The 22,261-nt window shown below is 45.9% G+C and overlaps 1 protein-coding gene across 12 annotated transcripts in view; it reads left to right on the plus strand.

The window, feature by feature from the left end:
- The first annotated feature begins 2,407 nt into the window (after window positions 1-2,407).
- LDAH (lipid droplet associated hydrolase) overlaps window positions 2,408-22,261 on the plus strand; it is a 175,189-nt gene continuing 155,335 nt past the window's right edge. For 4 of the 12 annotated variants that reach the window (XM_073335900.2, XM_078852058.1, XM_073335902.2 and 1 more), the window contains exons 1-2: window positions 2,574-4,305; window positions 21,469-21,627. In XM_073335900.2, coding sequence (XP_073192001.2) covers window positions 3,723-4,305; window positions 21,469-21,627 — 742 coding nt within the window. In that variant the 5' untranslated portion in view covers window positions 2,574-3,722. The other 8 variants (XM_073335908.2, XM_073335910.2, XM_073335905.2 and 5 more) reach the window with 7 other exon arrangements.

The following is a 22,261-nucleotide window of genomic DNA, read 5'->3' on the forward strand; positions in this document are numbered from 1 at the left end:
CTTCTGGAATCTCTCCCATCTTCCATGACTTTTCAAAGATAATTGACAATGGTTCAGATATCTCCTCAGTCAGCTCCTTGAGTATTCTAGGATTCATTTCACAGGCCCTGGTGACGTGAGGACATCTAACTTGTCTAAGTAATTTTTAACTTGTTCTTTTCCTATTTTAGCCTCTGATCCTACCTCATTTTCACTGGCATTCACTATGTCAAAACAGCGGAGACAGGGATGATGTAGTTTAAATTTAGAGGGGAAAATTGCGGAAGGTTCCAACAATTCAGAGGGAGGAGCTCTGTTATCTAAAAATAGGTGAGAGGAAGGAGTTCTACCCAAGATGGCATCAGAAGGAGGAGCTTAGCTATCTAAAAATAGGAATGATGTAATAGGAAAGATCTAGAATTTTGCTAATATCTGGAAGCTGTTTGGCTGAGATGAGCTGACATTGACAGAGCAAGCAGCCTATATGGTCGACAGCTAGCAGGGTGAGTTGTAGTGGATTTGTGGTTCCTGGGTGAGCAGAGACGGCGAGACACCCGAGGAGGAGAATGCTACCTGGAAAAAAACAAAGAAGAAAAGCAGCAGCAAAGGTGGAACCTTCCTGAGAGCAGCAACACAACTCTGAGGCTGCCATGGCAATGGCCCTCAGAGCAGCTACCTGCCAGCAGCAGCGGCCAGCAGCAACCGCTGCTACACAGGCAGTATCTTCTAAGGCAGCAGCAGTAGCTCCAGGAAAGCAGTAACATCCATCATCTCCAGGCGTTGACGTCATCATCCTTAACACTGACAGAGCAGAAGTGTAAGTCTGATATTCTTTCTACCTGTTATTTAAGAGAGACTGGGAGTGTCTGTTAATAAAGTGGATGCCTGCCTCTGAATGAGATCTCTCCTACCCATCCTGTGACTGGCTGATCACCACTCACAAGATGTTAAATATTAAATGTTTGTTAAATGGTTAGTGTTGAAGTAAATGTTTTATTTTTAAGCTGTGAATATGATGTTTTCTCATGTATATGTGGAGGCCACGTATACCACATTGTATTAAGTATGGGGTTAGATTGAAACCCTAAGATTAAAAGCCTTTGTGTATGTGGGATCTTTATAGGCATGTTACATTGAAACTATTTTATTCTCTGTATGTGTTAGATATTCTATTACTTCTGGGGGAATTCTGCGCCACTACAAGTGTGCAAAATTTGTCCCCGCAGATTTCTTTGCTTCCCTACAGAAAAATGACTTTCTGACAGGGAAGCAGAGGGAAGCCACAAGAGCGGTCATGTGACCCTTCCCAGCAGAATGTTTTGGGTGCCCAGGGCAGCCAGCAGAGATGTAAATCACTGTGGCGTTGGGGTCGGGACTGGGGAAGACTCAGCTGGTGGCTCCCATCCTCAGCTGCTAGTCACAGCTGGACTGGGGAAGAAGGGACTTCCTCTTCCCCTGCACAGCACCCAGGGCTGTGTCAGACCCACCCCCAGATTTCTCCCCGGCTCCAGGAAGCTCTGCAAACTCCCCCCACTTCCTGCATCCATCCCTCCACAGCTGCAGGGAGGGGGATCACTGTACAGGGAGCTGTTCCTCCATCTGACCAATCCCTGCGCATCCAGACCCCCTCATACTCATACCCAGACCCTCCTGCCGAGCCTCACCCTTCCATATCCAGAACCTCCCCTTCCAAGCCACACTTCCCCTGCACCTGGACCACCCCAATGAGTTGCCTGGATCCCCATCCCACTGACCCCCAACCAGCTGCACCTGGATCCCCACCCCACTGAACCTGCCACTCCCAGACCCCCCTTCCAAGCTCTATTCCCCCCTCCACAGCCAGACGCCCTTCCTCGCTGAGCTCCAACCACCTTCACCTGGACCCCCCTGCAGAGTCCCATTACTGTTGCACCCAGAACCGCCCCCAACAAACCCCTCTGCATCCAAATTCCCCCCATACCCAGATCTCCCACTGAGCTGCCTGCACCCAGATTGGACAATCCCAATATTTGGGGCTTTGTTTTTTATAGGCACCTATTCTCTTTCCCCCTGCCCCCAATCCTGATTTTTCACACTTGCTAGCTGGTCACCCTACTGGAAAGGGACAAGCAGCAGGGTCCCTCCCCCCCGCTATGCAGGCAGTCAGGCCATGCTGCCAAGGGCTCCTCGCAGGGGGGTGCCCGTGCCCCTGTGTGCGGTATGCAGGAGGGTGCCAGGTGTCTGCTGCGGTCCCCCAGGACTGCGCCAGCCAGCGGGCTGCCACCATGGGGACCCCACCACGGGGACCGAATTCCAGCGGTCTCCAGGAGACCCGGGGCGGGGGGGGGGGGAAGGGGATGCGCAGGCGCCATCACGGCCCGCGACGCCGATCCCGCTCAGCGCCGCGAGAGAGACGCGCGGCGCGGCCGCGACACAAGCGCGCGCCAGGCTTCCCCCGCCCCGCCCTGGTCTCCGGGCCTCCGCTGCCGGGCGGAAGAAGCCGGGACGCGCCCTCCTTCCGCCCGGCCTGGCAGACGCTGCTCGGCAGCCGGCGCGTGCAGCCCGATGACCGCGGACATGCTGGGCGCCGGGGCAGGTACGTGCCGCGGGGGTCCGGCCCGGGCATTTCCATCCCTGCTCCGGAGCTGCGGCCCGGCGCTTTCCTGCTAGGGCGGGGCCCGGCCTCCCGGCGGCGGCCCTCCGTGCCGTGCAAGGGGGGTGAGGCAATGGGACTGCCGCCTGCCCGCCCGGGAGCTGCCGGGCAGGGGACCTTGCTGCCGGGCAGGGGACCTTGCTGCCTGCAGGGTTTGTCAGTGCAGGGCTCCGCAGCTGTGCAAGGGATAACGCTGCTGCTGGTCTCCCGGTATCAGATCAATTCCTGTCCAAGATCATGCCCGAAGAACCTCGCACGCCAGGCGCTTCTTTGCAGCTGGTGCTGCCTGTAGGCGGTTATCATAGCGCAAGAAACAGCACTGCCTTGCCGAATGATGTTGCATGCAGTGTATTCTCGTGCACCAATAGTGCAAGAAAAAATACTGATTGTAGCACAGTGTTGCGTACTATAATAGTGCTGGAATAGTACATTATAGGTAATATTCTGCACGACACAATGATGATGCAGTTATACTAATTGTGGAATAATACTGCATTAAATTTCTCATGCTATAACAATATTGCAAGAAGTAAGTTTATGCAGGTATGCATTCAGTAAAATCGATATAGTAATAATGTTGCCAGTCGTAATATTTTTTTCTGTGATATTACTAATTCTCAGGTAAAATCTCTCAGAATATTTGTTATGTAAGTAGTCTCTTAAATTTACATGATGCCTCTATAATACAAGTAAGAAGAAAAACTCCATGGCCCAAGTCCCTATAAACAAAAGGTTTCAGAGTAGCAGCCCTGTTAGCCCTGGTCTACACTAGGACTTTAGGTCGAATTTAGCAGCGTTAAATCAATGTAAACCTGCACCCGTCCACACAATGAAGCCCTTTATTTCGACTTAAAGGGCTCTTAAAATCGATTTCCTTACTCCACCCCTGACAAGTGGATTAGCGCTTAAATCGACGTTGCCGGCTCGAATTTGGGGTACTGTGGACACAATTCAATGGTATTGGCCTCCGGGAGCTATCCCAGAGTGCTCCATTCTGACCGCTCTGGACAGCACTCTCAACTCAGATGCACTGGCCAGGTAGACAGGAAAAGAACCGTGAATTTTTGAATCTCATTTCCTGTTTGGCCAGCGTGGCAAGCTGCAGGTGACCATGCAGAGCTCATCAGCAGAGGTGACCATGATGGAGTCCCAGAATCGCAAAAGAGCTCCAGCATGGACCGAACGGGAGGTACGGGATCTGATCGCTGTTTGGGGAGAGGAATCCGTGCTATCAGAACTCCATTCCAGTTTTCGAAATGCCAAAACCTTTGTGAAAATCTCCCAGGGCATGAAGGACAGAGGCCATAACAGGGACCCGAAGCAGTGCCGCGTGAAACTGAAGGAGCTGAGGCAAGCCTACCAGAAAACCAGAGAGGCGAACAGCCGCTCTGGGTCAGAGCCCCAAACATGCCGCTTCTATGATGAGCTGCATGCCATTTTAGGGGGTTCAGCCACCACTACCCCAGCCGTGTTGTTTGACTCCTTCAATGGAGATGGAGGCAATACGGAAGCAGGTTTTGGGGACGAAGAAGATGATGATGAGGAGGAGGTTGTAGATAGCTCACAGCAAGCAAGCGGAGAAACCAGTTTTCCCGACAGCCAGGAACTGTTTCTCACCCTAGACCTGGAGCCAGTACCCCCCGAACCCACCCAAGGCTGCCTCCTGGACCCAGCAGGCGGAGAAGGGACCTCTGGTGAGTGTACCTTTTAAAATACTATACGTGGTTTAAAAGCAAGCATGTGAAAGGATTACTTTGCCCTGGCATTTGCGGTTCTCCTAGATGTAGTCCTAAAGCCTTTGCAAAAGGTTTCTGGGGAGGGCAGCCTTATTGCGTCCTTCATGGTAGGACACTTTACCACTCCAGGCCAGTAACACGTACTCGGGAATCATTGTAGAACAAATCATTGCAGTGTATGTTTGCTGGCATTCAAACAACATCCGTTCTTTATCTCTCTGTGTTATCCTCAGGAGAGTGAGATATAATTCATGGTCACCTGGTTGAAATAGAGTGCTTTTCTTCAGGGGACACTCAGAGGAGCCCATTCCTGCTGGGCTGTTTGCCTGTGGCTAAACAGAAATGTTCCCCGCTGTTAGCCACAGGGAGGGGGGAAGGTTGAGGGGGTAGTCACGCGGTGGGAGGAGGCAAAATGCGACCTTGTAACGAAAGCACATGTGCTATGTATGTAATGTTAACAGCAAGGTTTACCCTGGAAGAGTGTAGCGACTGTTTTATAAAATGTGTCTTTTTAAATACCGCTGTCCCTTTTTTTTTCTCCACCAGCTGCATGTGTTTCAATGATCACAGGATCTTCTCCTTCCCAGAGGCTAGTGAAGCTTAGAAAGAAAAAAAAAAACGCACTCGAGATGAAATGTTCTCCGAGCTCATGCTGTCCTCCCACACTGACAGACGAATGTGTGGAGGCAAATAATGTCAGAGTGCAGGAAAGCACAAAATGACCGGGAGGAGAGGTGGCGGGCTGAAGAGAGTAAGTGGCGGGCTGAAGACAGGGCTGAAGCTCAAATGTGGCGGCAGCGTGATGAGAGGAGGCAGGATTCAATGCTGAGGCTGCTGCAGGACCAAACCAGTATGCTCCAGTGTATGGTTGAGCTGCAGCAAAGGCAGCTGGAGCACAGACTGCCACTGCTGCCCCTCTGTAACCAACCGCCCTCCTCCCCAAGTTCCATAGCCTCCACACCCAGACGCCCAAGAACGCGGTGGGGGGGCCTCCGGCCAACCAGCCACTCCACCACAGAGGATTGCCCAAAAAAAAGAAGGCTGTCATTCAATAAATTTTAAAGTTGTAAACTTTTAAAGTGCTGTGCTTAAAGTGCTGTGTGGCATTTTCCTTCCCTCCTCCACCACCCCTCCTGGGCTACCTTGGTAGTCATCCCCCTATTTGTGTGATGAATGAATAAAGAATGCATGAATGTGAAGCAACAATGACTTTATTGCCTCTGCAAGCGGTGATCGAAGGGAGGAGGGGAGGGTGGTAGCTTACAGGGAAGTAGAGTGAACCAAGGGGTGGGGGGTTTCATCAAGGAGAAACAAACAGAACTTTCACATCGTAGCCTGGCTAGTCATGAAACTGGTTTTCAAAGCTTCTCTGATGCGCACCGCGCCCTCCTGTGCTCTTCTAACCGCCCTGGTGTCTGGCTGCGCGTAACCAGCAGCCAGGCGATTTGCCTCAACCTCCCACCCCGCCATAAACGTCTCCCCCTTACTCTCACAGATATTGTGGAGCACACAGCAAGCAGTAATAACAGTGGGAATATTGGTTTCGCTGAGGTCTAAGCGAGTCAGTAAACTGCGCCAGCGCGCCTTTAAACGTCCAAATGCACATTCTACCACCATTCTGCACTTGCTCAGCCTGTAGTTGAACAGCTCCTGACTACTGTCCAGGCTGCCTGTGTACGGCTTCATGAGCCATGGCATTAAGGGGTAGGCTGGGTCCCCAAGGATACATATAGGCATTTCAACATCCCCAACAGTTATTTTCTGGTCTGGGAATAAAGTCCCTTCCTGCAGCTTTTGAAACAGACCAGAGTTCCTGAAGATGCGAGCGTCATGTACCTTTCCCGGCCATCCCACGTTGATGTTGGTGAAACATCCTTTGTGATCCACCAGAGCTTGCAGCACTATCGAAAAGTACCCCTTGCGGTTTATGTACTCGGCGGCTTGGTGCTCCGGTGCCAAGATAGGGATATGGGTTCCGTCTATAGCCCCACCACAGTTAGGGAATCCCATTGCAGCAAAGCCATCCACTATGACCTGCACATTTCCCAGGGTCACGACCCTTGATATCAGCAGATCTTTGATTGCGTGGGCTACTTGCATCACAGCAGCCCCCACAGTAGATTTGCCCACTCCAAATTGATTCCCGACTGACTGGTAGCTGTCTGGCGTTGCAAGCTTCCACAGGGCTATCGCCACTCGCTTCTCAACTGTGAGGGCTGCTCTCATCTTGGTATTCATGCGCCTCAGGGCAGGGGAAAGCAAGTCACAAAGTTCCATGAAAGTGCCCTTACGCATGCGAAAGTTTCGCAGCCACTGGGAATCGTCCCAGACCTGCAACACTATGCGGTCCCACCAGTCTGTGCTTGTTTCCCGAGCCCAGAATCGGCGTTCCACAGCATGAACCTGCCCCATTAGCACCATGATGCATGCATTGGCAGGGCCCATGCTTTCAGAGAAATCTGTGTCCATGTCCTGATCACTCACGTGACCGCGCTGACGTCGCCTCCTCGCCCGGTATCGCTTTGCCAGGTTCTGGTGCTGCATATACTGCTGGATAATGCGTGTGGTGTTTAATGTGCTCCTAATTGCCAAAGTGAGCTGAGCGGTCTCCATGCTTGCCTTGGTATGGCGTCCGCACAGGAAAAAGGCGCGGAACGATTGTCTGCCGTTGCTCTGACGGAGGGAGGGGCGATTGATGACACGGCTTACAGGGTTGGCTTCAGGGAGCTAAAATCAACAAAGCGGGTGGCTTTACATCAAGGAGTATTTCAGGCAGGACTTCACGGAGGGTTCCAATAAGAAATGGTGCACCTAAGTTATTGTCCTTATTGGAACAAGAAGGTTAGTCTGGCCTCTGATTGATACATGGCTAGATTTACCTCGCTGCACCTTCTCTGTGAGTGACTGCAGTGTGACCTAGAAGAATGAGTCCCCTAGACAGGGGAGGGGGGGGAAGCAAATGAGTACAAAACAAATCTGGTCTGTTTCTTGTTTTGATCCACTCCATTTATCTTTTACATCTTTGGCTGGCAGCAGACGGTGCAGAAGGACTGCATGCCATCCACATCTCATGGCTGCTCGGCAGAAGATGGTACAGTACGACTGCTAGCAGTCCGTATCGCCTGCCCGCTCACCATAAGACGGTTCAATAGGACTGACTGCAGGACTAAAGAGAATGACCTGGTCAAGTCACTCCAAATTTAGTCCCTGCGCCCATGTCTGCCCAGGCGCTCCCAGCCGACGTGGCCAGGAGCACCTCGGACATGATGATGACGGCAACCAGTCGTACTGTACCGTCTGCTGCCACAAGGCAAGGGGTTGCTGCTACTGTGTAGCAATGCCGTACCGCGTCTGCCAGCACCCAGGAGACATAGGGTGATGGTTACCTGAGCGGGCTCCATGCTTGCCGTGGTATGGCGTCTGCACAGGTAACTCAGGAAAAAAGGCGCGAAATGATTGTCTGCCCTTGCTTTCACGGAGGGAGGGAGGGAACGGGGGCCTGACGATATGTACCCAGATCCACCCGCGACAATGTTTTAGCCCCATCAGGCATTGGGATCTCAACCCAGAATTCCAATGGGCAGCGGAGACTGCGGGAACTGTGGGATAGCTACCCACAGTGCAACGCTCCGGAAGTCGACTCTAGCCTCGGTACTGTGGAAGCGCTCCGCCAAGTTAATGCACTTAATGCACTTAGAGCATTTTCTGTGGGGACACACACACTCGAATATATAAAACCGATTTCTAAAAAAACAACTTCTATAAATTCGACCTTATTCCGTAGTGTAGACATACCCTTAGACTGTATCTGCAAAAAGAACAGGAGCATTAGTGGCACCTTAGAGACTAAGAAATTTATTAGAGCATAAGCCCATGAAAGCTTATGCTCTAATAAATGTGTTAGTCTCTAAGGTGTCACAAGTACTCCTATTCTTTTTATATACAAAAGGTGGGACTGACAAAGGGACTTAGGCATTGCAATGCTGAGCATCACCCAGCATTATACTTTTAGATGCCTAGAAAATCACAGGATCAGCTCTGAGATCCTCTAAGCCGAGTCAGGAGTCTACACTCCATATACAGTGCTCAGGGAGAGATAGGCAACTTAGAATGCAATGCACAAAATCTTGCTCACTAGATATGGAACTCCCTAAACTAGCCAATGGGAGACACCAATGACAGGGATGTGTCCTAAGCCAGTAGTTCTCAACCAGGGGTATGTGTTCCCCTGGGGCTACTCAGAAGTCTTCCACGGGGTATATTAACTTCTCTAGATATTTGCCTACTTTTACAACAGGCTACATAAAAAGCATAGCTAAGATGATATCCCTTGGCCCATGCTGCTTCCCGCAGTCCCCATTGGCCTGGAATGACGAACTGTGGCCAGTGGGAGCTGTGATCGGCCGAACCTGCGGGCGCTGCAGGTAGACAAACCATCCCGGCCGGCAGCAGATTTCCCTGACGGGTCACATGCCAAAGGTTGCCAATCCCTGAAATAGTGCATGAGTCTTGAAGCGGAGGCGGGTTTGTGCTCAAAGGGAAGGGCGGGGAGTGGAACATGTAATAGAGAGGGAAGAATGCTTCAAATAGAGGATAATTGAGAAAGGAGGAATGAAAACTAAGGTTGAGAATGAGGGACACATTCTCTTTTCCTGAGATAGGAGAGATTGATTTGCTACCAGGAAAATAATTGCTAATGAAGAGGGATGGAAGTTAGGCCAAAAGTAAGAGTTAAATTGAAGTGTCTATAACTCTTCAGTATGATAATTGTTTCCTCTCCTGCTACTCCTTGTAAACCACCATCCCCTCTTGAGACAGAGTGAGAGAAGAATTGTCTTCTGTCCTTTGTGCTCCGAATTTCCTCCCTCTCTGAAAGCATTGACCACTCTTTCACTCAGATCTCTCCATCAAACACACTTTTCTCTGATAGAAACTTTCATTTCTATTTCCCTGTAGAAAAAGTGTTATCTTAAATGAAAAACATTCACTGTCTTGAGATGTGACCATCGTATTACGTGATTGGGGCATTTTTGGGGCCGAGGCTGAAGAGGTAGAGGTGTGTGCGCGCTGGAGACTGAACTGGGGTGGCCAGAGCTTTGTCCCTGTAATGGGAGGAGCCCAGTGGTTGTGCCAAGATATTGGTACTTAAAGGGCTCTCCATCAGTACAGCTGGCTTGGTGTGCTGGGGAGCTGAGTCATCAGCTTCAAGCATGGATACCTGGGCTTGACTATATAGCACCCAGGAGCAAAGTCGTAGGAGTTGAGAGTCTTGTTGCCAAAGTAGTGGCATGTCAACAACTCCCAGTGACATTACTGCCTTGAAATGCCAAGGAAACCCTTCAAGCAACAGTAGCTTAGTACAGAAGCACTGAATTACTCCCTACTTCAGGCCACCTGCTCAGCCACAGTATTGCCACATATAGTCTCCCTTTGCCCTCACCTATGGATCATCAAATAACTTCTCTCCTCCATCTCTCATGTACACCACCCTCTTCATCTCATATCTCATTTTTCTCACATCTCTATCAAACACAGCCCTATTTGTTATCTGTATATTGGTAGTACCTAAAAGCTGCAGTCATGGACCAATACCCCATTGGGCTAGGTGCTGTGCTCCCTCACCGCTTCACTTGCACATCGTGCTTCCTCTTTCCATAATTCCAAGCAGATGTCCCCCCCCCAAAAAAAAAATTGGGGATTGGTCCTGCTTTGAGCAGGGGTTTGGACTAGATGACCTCCTGAGGTCCCTTCCAACCCTGATATTCTGTGATTCTATGATCATGCTTCTCTCAGGGCCCACAGCCACCCCACAGGATCCCTGCTACTCATCATGCTCCCTGTGACAGGGTGGCTGGCCCCTCTCTATAAAGTAGGTCCAGCATCCCTGTACCAGAATAGTTCTCCCATTAGGCCAGCTAAGAGGGCGGGCAGCACCTGGGGTCTATGGAGGAACAGAGACACAGCTAGTGAATCGGAATCAGTAAGGAAAGGGCAGCTGAGGGCTTCCAGAGACTGTATGTTTGGGACCCAGGAGAAGGCTGAAGGTAGGAGAGCAGCAAGAGGCATTTGCTTGGTGGTGGTCCCCAAGTCCAGCATCCAGCGGAGGGCAACAAAAACCATTAGGGGACTGGAACACATGACTTATGAGGAGAGGCTGAGGGAACTGGGATTGTTTAGTCTGCGGAAGAGAAGAATGAGGGGGGATTTGATAGCTACTTTCAACTACCTGAAAGGGGGTTCCAAAGAGGATGGATCTAGACTATTCTCAGTGGTAGCAGATGACAGAACAAGGAGTAATGGTCTCAAGTTGCAGTGGGGGAGATTTAGGTTGGATATTAGGAAAAACTTTTTTACTAGGAGGGTGGTGAAGCACTGGAATGCCTAGTGAGGTGGTGGAATCTCCTTCCTTTGAGGTTTTTAAGGACAGGCTTGACAAAGCCCTGGCTGGGATGATTTAGTTGGGGATTGGTCCTGCTTTGAGCAGGGGTTGGACTAGATGACCTCCTGCGTTCTCTTCCAATCCTGATATTCCATGATTCTATTAAGTCATAGAGATAGAGGGATGAAGGCAGGAGGACCAGTAGCAGAGGGATATGCCTGTGGTTCTAAGCCAGAGAGCTGGAACCAAGGGCCAGAGAGGGCTGAATGCAGGGCAGCAGCAGAAGAGTTCACCTGCTGACCTCTCTAGGGGCGGAGAGCTGAATCCAGAGGAACTGTGAGAGAGCAGGGGAGGTAAGGGATGCTCCCCTGGCAAGGAGGCTGTGCGGGTTCTCATTGGGAAAAGTGTGGTTGCACTCCAGTTATAAGTATGAGGGTGGCTGTTCTGGTACAAGGACAGGGGAGGATTGACAGAGAGTGTGAGCATGTTTGAAGATGCCGGTGTGTGATATATGGGGTGTTACTGGATGAGATGTTGGGTGATCTTAATGACTGCACTGGGGTGAGAAATGAACTATATGTGTTGAGACTTCATTCAGGATTAAATGAACTGTGTCTGGTAATAAACTGTGCTGATGGACTAGTGGATAAGCTTGCATGGAGTTATTGGTTCCCTGAGAGGAGAAACCGAGGCATTGATGCGTATCATGCTGTGTCCTGCCACAGAAGGGTGCTCCAGATGGGGCTGTTCAGTCACACTCTTCTCCTATGTTTAGCTCTTAAACGTTTAAACCAATCGACTCTACTACGTACTGAGGCTGGGAGGGAAGTAGGAGGGGCATGGTAAGCAGCAAGAATATGCCCGTGTTTGGGATGAGAGTGGAAATATGTGGGCTGTGGGTGGTGGAAGGGGAGTTATTTGAGGTTTATGAGGGGAGTGTTGGATGCGTTTGCAGCTTATTTCTTTGCTTTTCATGGTGTTTGGTTGACATTTGGTGTCAAATTATGTTGTATCCCACACACAAATAAAAATAAAATAAAAATGATTAACTTTTAAGTCTTTCTTCATAAGTACCGGTCCTCTTGTTGTAGTTGCGGGACTGAAAGCTGTGCAGAAAGAAATCCCCTATTTGTCCACAGGCAGCAACAATGCGAGCTTCCCCACGCTGCTTTGCCAAAGTGCTTTTGTGCCACTCACACATTGGCCTCTGCTGATGCTGTTCAAAGGGAGTCACTAGTAGTTTTTTTCACATGGACATTTGTTTACAAGAACTGGAGTGAGACCAGCTACTCGTTATGGCCCTGATAATAATGGCTTCATTTCATTCACCACTGATCTTGGTTGGATGTGAACCAATAATTGAAAGGTGAAGAATTTGTATTTGGTTGAAAATCCTCTGAGTGATTCTTGCAAGTTAAGCCTGCAGCCAAGTAATGGCATCACATAGCAGCTTGACTGTTATATCAGAAATATCGCCAGATAGACGGGCAGTGACTGTACGTGGAAAGGGAGATTGTTAGGGCATAATTCTTATTTCACTTACGGTATTGTAATTTGGACGAGACTGAAGGTACATCAGTGTAAATGAGAGGAGAACTGCATAGATAATAGAATTGACAATCTCCTCCTGGTGAATAACTGGGTGCACTGATTCCCCTAAATACTATAATCTGACATCTAGAGACAGTGGAGTCAATGGAGCAATCCTGATTTATGCCAGCTGAACATGTAGCCCTGAGTTTTTGATTTTGTTTTGTTTTACAGACCAGGTTTTAAAAAAATCACCCAAACTTCTTTGCTGATAATATTTTTCAGCAGTATATGTTATGATTTATCATAGGGGGGAAAAATTCAGCAGCCTGAAGCTAAAACCCCTGGGCTCATGCAATATTATTACTGAGGATTTTTTCACAGGCAGTTTTTATTAGATACTAATTACAAGTGTTTGGTATAAATTCTTATCTGCTTAATTGTCTTTCCTTCTAGCATCCATTCTTGCTTCCAAGTTGACACTACAGCATACATGTGCTATAAAATCAAAGTCCTGCTGTATTGAAACTACAGGAAGAAACGGCACCTTAACCAACAAGACATGTTTCTGGCCTATTAATCCAAACTAAATTTGTTGCATTCCTTCATTTTTTGTCTGATTTATGAACTGATCCTTCAAATCCTATTCATGTCAGTAGTCCTCATTCATGTCCCACTGGAGTTCTCAAGTGAAATCCTGGCCCCAGTGAAGTCAAAAGGAGTCTTGCAATTGACTTCAGTGTGGCCAGAATTTCACTGCTCCTATGAGACTTGCTTCTGTGAATAAGATATTGTAGGATCAGATTATATGTAAACTCTTCAGAACAAGGTAGTTAGACCAGATTTTGAACTCTGTTGCTCAAGTGTAAATCCCAGCTAATACCACTGACTTTCTAACAAAGCAAATACAATTTACTGAAGTTTGTAGATTTTTTGAATATTAAGCAATTTAACAAAGCAAGGGTAATGCATCCTTTATTTTGACAATCATTAGGTTTAATTATTTATGTCACTCGGTTGCAGAATATTTGAAAATAATGCAGAAGAATGAGACCTTACTTGAGTTACTCTGCTATTGAAGAATCTTTGAGGAATGGGGAGGAATTACTATTTCTGTTTGCATATTTGCCAAATGTTGATTAGCAAGGGTCTGCTGTAATTAAAACATAAGTATATTTGTCAAAATAAATGAGCAAAGTTATAGTGCAGTATCCTTGTTCCACTTCCCCCATTTTTTCACAGATTTTGCAAAATTCAATAATTTGCAAAGGGACTTCCAATCATTACGATGAATTCGTAAGATCTGTTTTATTTCTTAATGATTAAGTCAAACCCAGAAGTTTTAAACTGAACTGTTTTTTAAAACTGAAATTGTTTTTCTTCACTCAAACTCTTTCTTTTGGTCTTATGCAGTTGCTTATTGTGTCCTGCAACTTTATTTTAGAAAAATGTGTGTTGACACAGTTGTTCATTTTAAAATAAGTATGTGCAAAGCATTGCACTCAAACTATAGAGGAGATGTAAGAAAATGACTGGGCAAATCAGGTTTTGGTCCTACCAAATCTGTTAGGGTTCCTTAAAGTAAACAGTGAAACAAAAGCGAAAAAGAGTTGACTGTGCCTTTCCCTGCACCTTGGATATTTAAAATCAACTCAATTATCTTTTGTGGGTAAATCAGGGCCTGGTGTTGGGAACCCTGGGTTCTATGTGTGTCTTTTAATATAGGATTCTTCCGCCCTTTAGAAAGTCATGTCTGTCTTCTATTTTAGAGAGAGAGAAACTAACACCACTTACCTCCTATGGGTGCTGTGAGGCTTAATTCATTCATATTTGTGGAATGCGTTGAGATCCTAATGTAGAAGATGTTGTATGAGAGTGAAATATACAATAAATCTGTAACCCCTTGGGACTTCATGCTTATCGCTGTGCAGCTGAACACACCCACATAGAAATTTAGGACAGCAGTGGGGAATAGAGCTGAGATGCCGTTGCAGCAAAAGTATGCAGGCCACCCACACCCCTTGAGCTACCAGAAACTCTTCATTAATGCTATTTAAAAGAAAACACTGCCTTCCTTCCCTCCTCCTCCCCCCCCCCCCCCCGCCCCATTCATTGCAATGAAAATTTAATTTGTTTACAGTCTAGCTCTGGTGGAACTCTGGACCTCATATAATCTGTATTGCTGACTCATTGTTTCAATTTAAATTGCGGCCTACAATCTGTTTGTCCATTTATTACCCTCATTTTCTTTTGATATTATGCTTTATATACAGTAATTTGGTACTCTGAAAAAGCACTTCATGATTTCTGTATCACATATACCTGAAAGTAGAAAAAAAGTATTTTTTTTTCCTCTGTCCAGATCTTGGCCTTCTCTACACACAGTTTGAACTCTGATTCAATTAAAATCCAGTTTAGAAATGGATGTAGTTAAATTGGTGCAATGCCACTTGGTATAGATATTCGTATTTCAGATTAAAAGTGCCCACACAAAGGGTGGCTCCACCAATTTCACATAAATTGATTTAGTACTCCAACTGTATTTAGACCTGTCCTTAATGGTTTAAGAAAGGCCTGAGGTCTGGATCTTAGATTGGAAGAGTGTAAGGCCTAAACTAATGTCCATTGAAGCTTATGATAGTTTGCTCATTGATTTCAGTGAGCCCTTGACTGAGCTCTGTTGTATTTCAATGGAATGTATAGGATCAGCATTAAAGGTATTAACACAATTCTGTAACTGTCCAACATTAAACAGTTTTAACCAAGGTTCAGCATTTGGTATACAGAGACCTCAGCCTACTCAGTGTCATGGCAAATATGCCCTTAAAAATATTTAAAACCCTTTATTAAGGATACAGAAAAAAGAGGGAGGGGAGAGAAAAGGTTAAGCATTTGAAATATAGAGTATTAAAAGTAAGGCTTTTATTTTAACAACATCCCTTGTTCCCTTTCTCTTTAGCTGGAGAGAGTCTTCAGATGGGGAAAAAACCCTTAGCTAGTAATAACTGTCCTTTTTGGGGGGAAAAGAGAAAAAGTTAGCTGAGATGGGCCGAAACTATTGTTATCACGGTTGTTGATTAAAGTCTGATTCCGTTTCCTAGAAGATAGAACGAGGCAAACACACATAAGAGGGGAGAGAAAAAAGCAGAACAGCACAGATAGAAAATGCAGCTTCTGCCCCTGGTGTTGACTCTTTGAAACAGCGAAGATCTAGTAAAATACCGGCACAGTGCATGGTTTTATCAGCCATTCTGAGACCTGGCAAACTTGTGCCATTATCAAGCTATTTAAGACATTGCTGTAAGCCTATGACCAAAGAGGCAGTTAAAAGCAATGTTGCAAAATATACAGGCGTTTTTGGCTAAACCGGACTTCTGTTAAACAGGAGGCAAAAGGAGAGAGATAGGAAAGAGAAGAAATAAGGTGAGGAAGGAAAAGGACACACAAGGTGGGAGGGTGGGGAGAGCGACTAAACCTCACGTGCGAGATGGTGTTTGGGATTTAGCCAGAGCTGGTGATGTCAAATGAGTTCTCTCTTTATTCCGATCTGGTCAGGACATCTCCTGGGATTAGAATGATGAAGGCCCAGTGATGTTATGCTGGATCCTGTGGTCACAGGAGATGTTGGGGGATGAGGTGGGCAGTCATAATGGAAAATTCACTCCTTTCTATTCTTTCTGTTGATAATCATAGAATCATAGAATATCAGGGTTGGAAGGGACCGCAGAAGGTCATCTAGTCCAACCCCCTGCTCAAAGCAGGACCAATCCCCAACTAAATCATCCCAGCCAGGGCTTTGTCAAGCCTGACCTTAAAAATATCTAAGGAAGGAGATTCCACCACCTCCCTAGGTAACGCATTCCAGTGTTTCACCACCCTCCTAGTGAAAAAGTTTTTCCTAATATCCAACCTAAACCTCCCCCACTGCAACTTGAGACCATTACTCCTTGTTCTGTCATCTGCTACCACTGAAAACAGTCTAGATCCATCCTCTTTGGAACCCCCTTTCAGGTAGTTGAAAGCAGCTATCAAATCCCCCCTCATTCTTCTCTTCCGCAGACTGAACAATCCCAGTTCCCTCAGCCTCTCCTCATAAGTCATATGTTCCAGTCCCCTAATCATTTTTGTTGCCCTCCGCTGGAATCTTTCCAACTTTTCCACATCCTTCTTGTAGTGTGGGCCCAAAACTGGACACAGTACTCCAAATGAGGCCTCACCAATGTTGAATAGAGGGGAACGATCACATCCCTCGATCTGCTGTCAATGCCCCTACTTATACATCCCAAAATGCCATTGGCCTTCTTGGCAACAAGGGCACACTGTTGACTCATATCCAGCTTCTCGTCCACTGTCACCCCTAGGTCCTTTTCTGCAGAACTGCTGCCGAGCCATTTGGTCCCTAGTCTGTAGCGGTGCATGGGGTTCCTCCATCCTAAGAGCAGGACTCTGCACTTGTCCTTGTTGAACCTCATCAGATTTCTTTTGGCCCAATCCTCTAATTTGTCTAGATCCCTCTGTATCCTATCCCTACCCTCCAGCGTATCTACCTCTCCTCCCAGTTTAGTGTCATCTGCAAACTTGCTGAGGGTGCAATCCACACCATCCTTCAGATCATTTATGAAGATATTGAACAAAACCGGCCCCAGGACCGACCCTTGGGGCACCCCACTTGATACCGGCTGCCAACTAGACATGGAGCCATTGATCACTCCCGTTGAGCCTGACAATCTAGCCAGCTTTCTATCCACCTTATAGTCCATTCATCCAGCCCATACTTCTTGAACTTGCTGACAAGAATACTGTGGGAGACCGTGTAAAAAGCTTTGCTAATGGTTGCATTTGCCTCCCAAAGTCTCTCTTTTTTTAAAGGACCCCAAAAGGGAGTGACGGCTGGAATTTCCCATCCCTTCATTATTTTGTTCACCAGTTAGGCCTCATTTCCGACTCACCATATTTGGTTCCTGGATTTCCAGTTCCACACTTCTTTTGTTTACCAGACATCATCTTAATACAGTCCTTGAATTATCTCAGTATGCCTTTTCATTTTGATTAATTCAGTCTTTGTCTCGTTTTTGCACCTATTTCCATTAACATTCATTGTTATAAGTAATTGTGACACTTTATGAACTTTCACTTGTTCTTCACAGTTGAGCTTATGTTTAGGGTAAACATGTAGGCCTATTTATTACAGTAGCCCCTGTGATGGTTCTCAGGGTACCCAAGACTGAGAGTTGTCACCTTGTTACCCACTGCCTATGGTATGAGAGGGTCTTGCTTGTGTTTACCGTGGTGTTGGCTCCTTGACACCTCCAGCGTGTTAATCACCCAAACACACTCTTCTGGGCTATGCCAGCTCTTTCTTTGCCTTGTGGGTTAACAGTAGGTGCACTCCAGTCCCTGAGTCCTTTTGAAGTGTTTCCCTGTAGTGTTCATCCCCTTCTCCACTGGACACAAATACCAGGTCTGCTGTCCCTAAAGGACCACTGTGCACACCAGCTTGTAGAATTCAACTCAGGATCATCACCTTGCTTAATGTTACAGCATGTAGATATATGAATAAGAATAAGTTTATTATCAAAGATTTAAATGTTAATGAGTCAGAATATTGGCAACAAAGGCTTGCATATAAAACAAAATCATAACTTGCTTTCTAGAGACCAAACTTTAACAGGTTAACTTCTGATCTCAATAAGTTTATCTCACCTCCAAAAGTCCTCTGCAGCATTTCGACCAAGGGTGGCTGATCTCCCATTTTCATCAATGTAAATGCATTGCCCATTTACTTCATAAGTGTTGGAGAAAGTTTGTCTGTACATAGAGACAGTATAACCACCCAGGGCTTCTTTTTCCCGAGCGCTCCTTCTCCGTTGATTTCATATGTAAATGGGTATCCATTACGTTAGTTTTCAGTGTTTGGTTTACATCTGACACAGAGAGAGGTGAATAAAGATCTCTTGTCTGAGAGAAAACCTGTTTTGTTTTTTTTTAATTCTTGTGGTGTCTCGTACCTTGATACATTTAAGACCTCACATGGCATTCTTTGAAGCAGAATGTACATAACAGAATCAGGACATTCCTGTAACCTCTTTGCCAGTTGGTAGTAAGGGTTTCTTGGGTCACAGCCCCAAGAGATGATATATGTATAAAATAACATTGAAACAAGGCCAACGCTTATGACTTTGCAAGTCTTCTGGTTTGACAAATGCACCTGCCACTTCTTGATAAATGATCCTTTTGGCAAACATTCACATGTGTGTCATAGTTCACGTTGATGACATTTTTATTCATAACTAGTGAGTTGATGAACATGCACACCTTTTTGACTAATATTACAGATGTGTCTAGAGGTGAACAAAAGCTCCTGGTTGGCAAAATTATTCAGTTCCCAGGTGACCTCCACTTGGATACTAGAAAGTTTCTAAATGATGAATATATGTATTGGTTGTTATATTTGTGTGGCCCTTATATTTTCATATTATAGTGCATTGTTTTCTTTTTCATTGCTGTATTCAGATGGTTAAAGAATTAAGAAAACACACTGAAATTAAATTTTGACACAGATATATAATTTGAACAAGCCAACGTAGCTTTAGACGATGAAGACCTTTCCTTGCATCCCTATAAATATTCCCAAACAAAAACGACATTATAGTGGAAGTGAGGTTGAGAGTACAAACAAGGCTGGGAGGCAGGGTACTGGACTGTGGCCTAAGAAATGTAAATTCTATTTCCAGTTTGACCATTGACTGGCTGTGATGTTGGGCAAGTAACTTCTCCAGTGCTTTCCTCTGCCACCCTTTATCTGACTTGTCTATTTAGATCATAAGGTCTTCAGGGTAGGGACTGTCTTTTACTATCTGTTTGGACATCACCTACCACAATGAGGGCTCTGATCACAGTTGGGCCTTATCTGAATACAAATTCTAGATGATGGTGGTAACGCACATCAGTGTGCCATGCTATCACCTCCCATTCTGTGTTTAGTGAGGCTGGTCTGTTAGTCTTGTTGAGCCTGTCATGGGGTCCACTCACTGCAGGTGGAGCTCTGGGGATTAGCGCTTTACAGATGTGAGGCCCCCCTCCTACTGCTCACTGCATGCCTGGCTGCTGCTTTCTCTTTCACTCTCTGAGGCTGTGTGCTCCCTCTTTGTGACTTGGTCCTCCAGTCACCTCACTATGTAAGGTTTCAGAGTAGCAGCCGTGTTAGTCTGTATTCGCAAAAAGAAAAGGAGGACTTGTGGCACCTTAGAGACTAACCAATTTATTTGAGCATGAGCTTTTATGCTCAAATAAATTGGTTAGTCTCTAAGGTGCCACAAGTCCTCCTTTTCTTCTCACTATGTATGTTTCTCCCTTCCGGGGTAACAAAGGCCTTCCTTACCAGCAGTCTTGAGCAGTCTTCCCATTCACTGCCCCATGGTACCGCTTCCCCAGCGGCTGGTAGGGGAACCTAGGCACACCCTCTGTTCTGGGTTCCAGCTCAAAGACCCTCTAATGAGCAACTGAGGTCTGTCCCATTCTGGACCTTGCTGCCTTTCACCTGCGCCTTTCCCACCCTTCTGGCTTCCCTCCTTCCCTAGGTTTGCCAGACCCAGAATTCCCTCCTCCCTGTAGGCTACTTGCTTCTCTAGCCCTAAACAGACCACCCTTCTCCCGTGGAGCGATTGCAGAATACTTCCCTGAGGCCCCTCTCTGCTATCAGCTCCCTGGCTTTATGGAAGCCCTGACTGTTCCTGCACAGGTGAACTTCCCCTAATTAGGGCGTTTTTCTCAGCCTTAATTCTTCCAGTTTGTAGCTTAATAGGTTAATTGGCCTAACTGGCTTCCATTAACCTCTTCAGGGTAAGTGTGGGGTGAACATCCCATCTCAGAGCTGCTGAGAGTCATTGTTATTCCTATTGAGATTAAAGTGGGAACACAATTTTTATTACTCTACCATTGTTGCATGTACTATAATGCCTAAGGGGGAAAATATTCTCTTTTCTTTTCTTTTTTTCAGTTTGTTTTTAATGGGCAGTTGTGCCTAATCAGTGCACTGTTTCTTTCCTTTTAGACAAGGATCTGCCCATTACAGCCACCTGGGTAGAACCTTGCTCCCTGGAGTTCCATGGCCTGCTTTCTCGGATCTGAATGCAGGATCTGGTTTTTAGCTAGTCAGTTTTCCCCTGTTAGTTTTGTTTTGGGTCTTTTCACTCAGTTTCAGTTTCAGGGGAGAGGAAAACTTTCTTTAAAAAGTTAGGAATATATCATGTAAAAACCATAATAACTGACAAAGGGAACTCGGAGACAGAAGCAGTAACTTAAAGTACTTAATATCAGATTTGATGCTGACAGCTTCACTTTAATGGTGATGCTCTGTTCCTTTGTCAGTAGTGTCCACTTGCAGTCATGTCATGTCTTGTCTTGTTATACAGCATGTAGCATCTTCAGTATTAGAGTCTTCCACTTGTGGCTCTCAAAGCACTTTATAAACATTGTCATTTGTCACAGCTCTCCTTAACTCTCCTTATCACCATTTTATGGTGTGAGAAACTGAGGCACGGATAAGTTATTGCATGATTTGCGCAAGAAGTCACATAGGAAGTTTGGAGCAAAGCATCTTCTGTGCATTAGTGTAGAACCCATTTTGTCTTACTGTGGCCACAGTTCAGCAAGGTACTTAAACACATGCCTAGTTTTAAGCATCTGAGTCAGTGGGGTTACTCACATTGTTGAAAGTTTACCTTGTTGAATGAGGACCTCCTTGTCCTGTTTTAGTAAATATAAAGTAATCTTTCTCTGTTATCTGTTTCCTGCTATTGGACCAAAAGTAAAAACTGTAAATATATAGCTCTGGGGGTGATTTCTCCTTGTCCAGAAAACCCCAGTCAGTCTTTGCACTAGCAGCTTTGCAAAATGAGATGTATTGCAAGATGGATGGGCCCAGAGGTGTAGCAGGTGTAACGATTGTACTGTGTTATGGCCTGATTGATCAATGTATATGTCAGAGTCATGTGCCCCCAATTTAGTGGCCTCTGTATCTTTATACCAATGTCTACAATATACTAAAGCAGTAGCTACTGAATCAGGTCGTTGTTTAGTTGAACACTGGACATGGGAACTGGGTTTCTTTGGTTATTTATTGTTTACTGATGGGGTGTTTAGTGCTGTGGTGCTAATCGTACATAGATATTTACTGATATGTTATAACAGCCTCTTGTTCTGTTTAGCAGAGAGCACGAGACCAGGATCAGAAGAGCAGATCCCTCTGTATGAAGAATTTATTTACTGTTGTGGAGCAGCTACTCAGGTCTTAAAGTGTGGGCCCTGGAAAGACCTCTTGGAAACTGAAAGTAAAACTCTCCCCGGGCTCTTATTTCTGATTATTCCAGGTAAGTTTGGAAAAAACGCAAAGCTCTAATTAAAAGAACACTGGCAGGTTTAAATTAAATATGACAAAATTACCCAGTTTGTCACACAAGGAGTTTGAGGTAGAGGCAGGAATAGAACCCAAACTCCTGATACTTTAATCACAAAATCATCCTTCATTTGGTTTTTTATAATCTGCATTACAAGTTGTGCTTTACATGCATAAAACTGAAAATTTACAAAGTCTGATGTTCTCCTTATGCTGTTCACTTGCTTTCTGCATCCTATTTATCTTGAACAGTTGAAGCAGGCAGGGCAGTTTTGCTTCTCTTCCTCGTCAGTTTCACTTTGCAGCTGTTGTCCTTTAGGGTAATGCTTCCTCATCAGCCCTGCATACATGTCCCCTGAATGATTAAATTCACAGGGAAGAGTTTCAATTGCAATTAAGAAGAAATTATTTTTATCAATTATTTTCTTTTAATGTGAGCTTTGTAATAGACTTCTTTAAAAAAATCGTAGATTTTGAGCCTAAATTACCCTTTAAATCAACTAATCTAACAAATATCCAAGATTATTACTTAAATTATTTACATTTTATACATACAAAACTGTTAACACTTGCCTGATTAAATAGAGTTAAGATTTAAGAGCCAAAAT

This window comes from Lepidochelys kempii, chromosome 3 (genome assembly GCF_965140285.1).
Source record: "Lepidochelys kempii isolate rLepKem1 chromosome 3, rLepKem1.hap1, whole genome shotgun sequence".
NCBI lineage: Eukaryota > Metazoa > Chordata > Testudines > Cheloniidae > Lepidochelys > Lepidochelys kempii.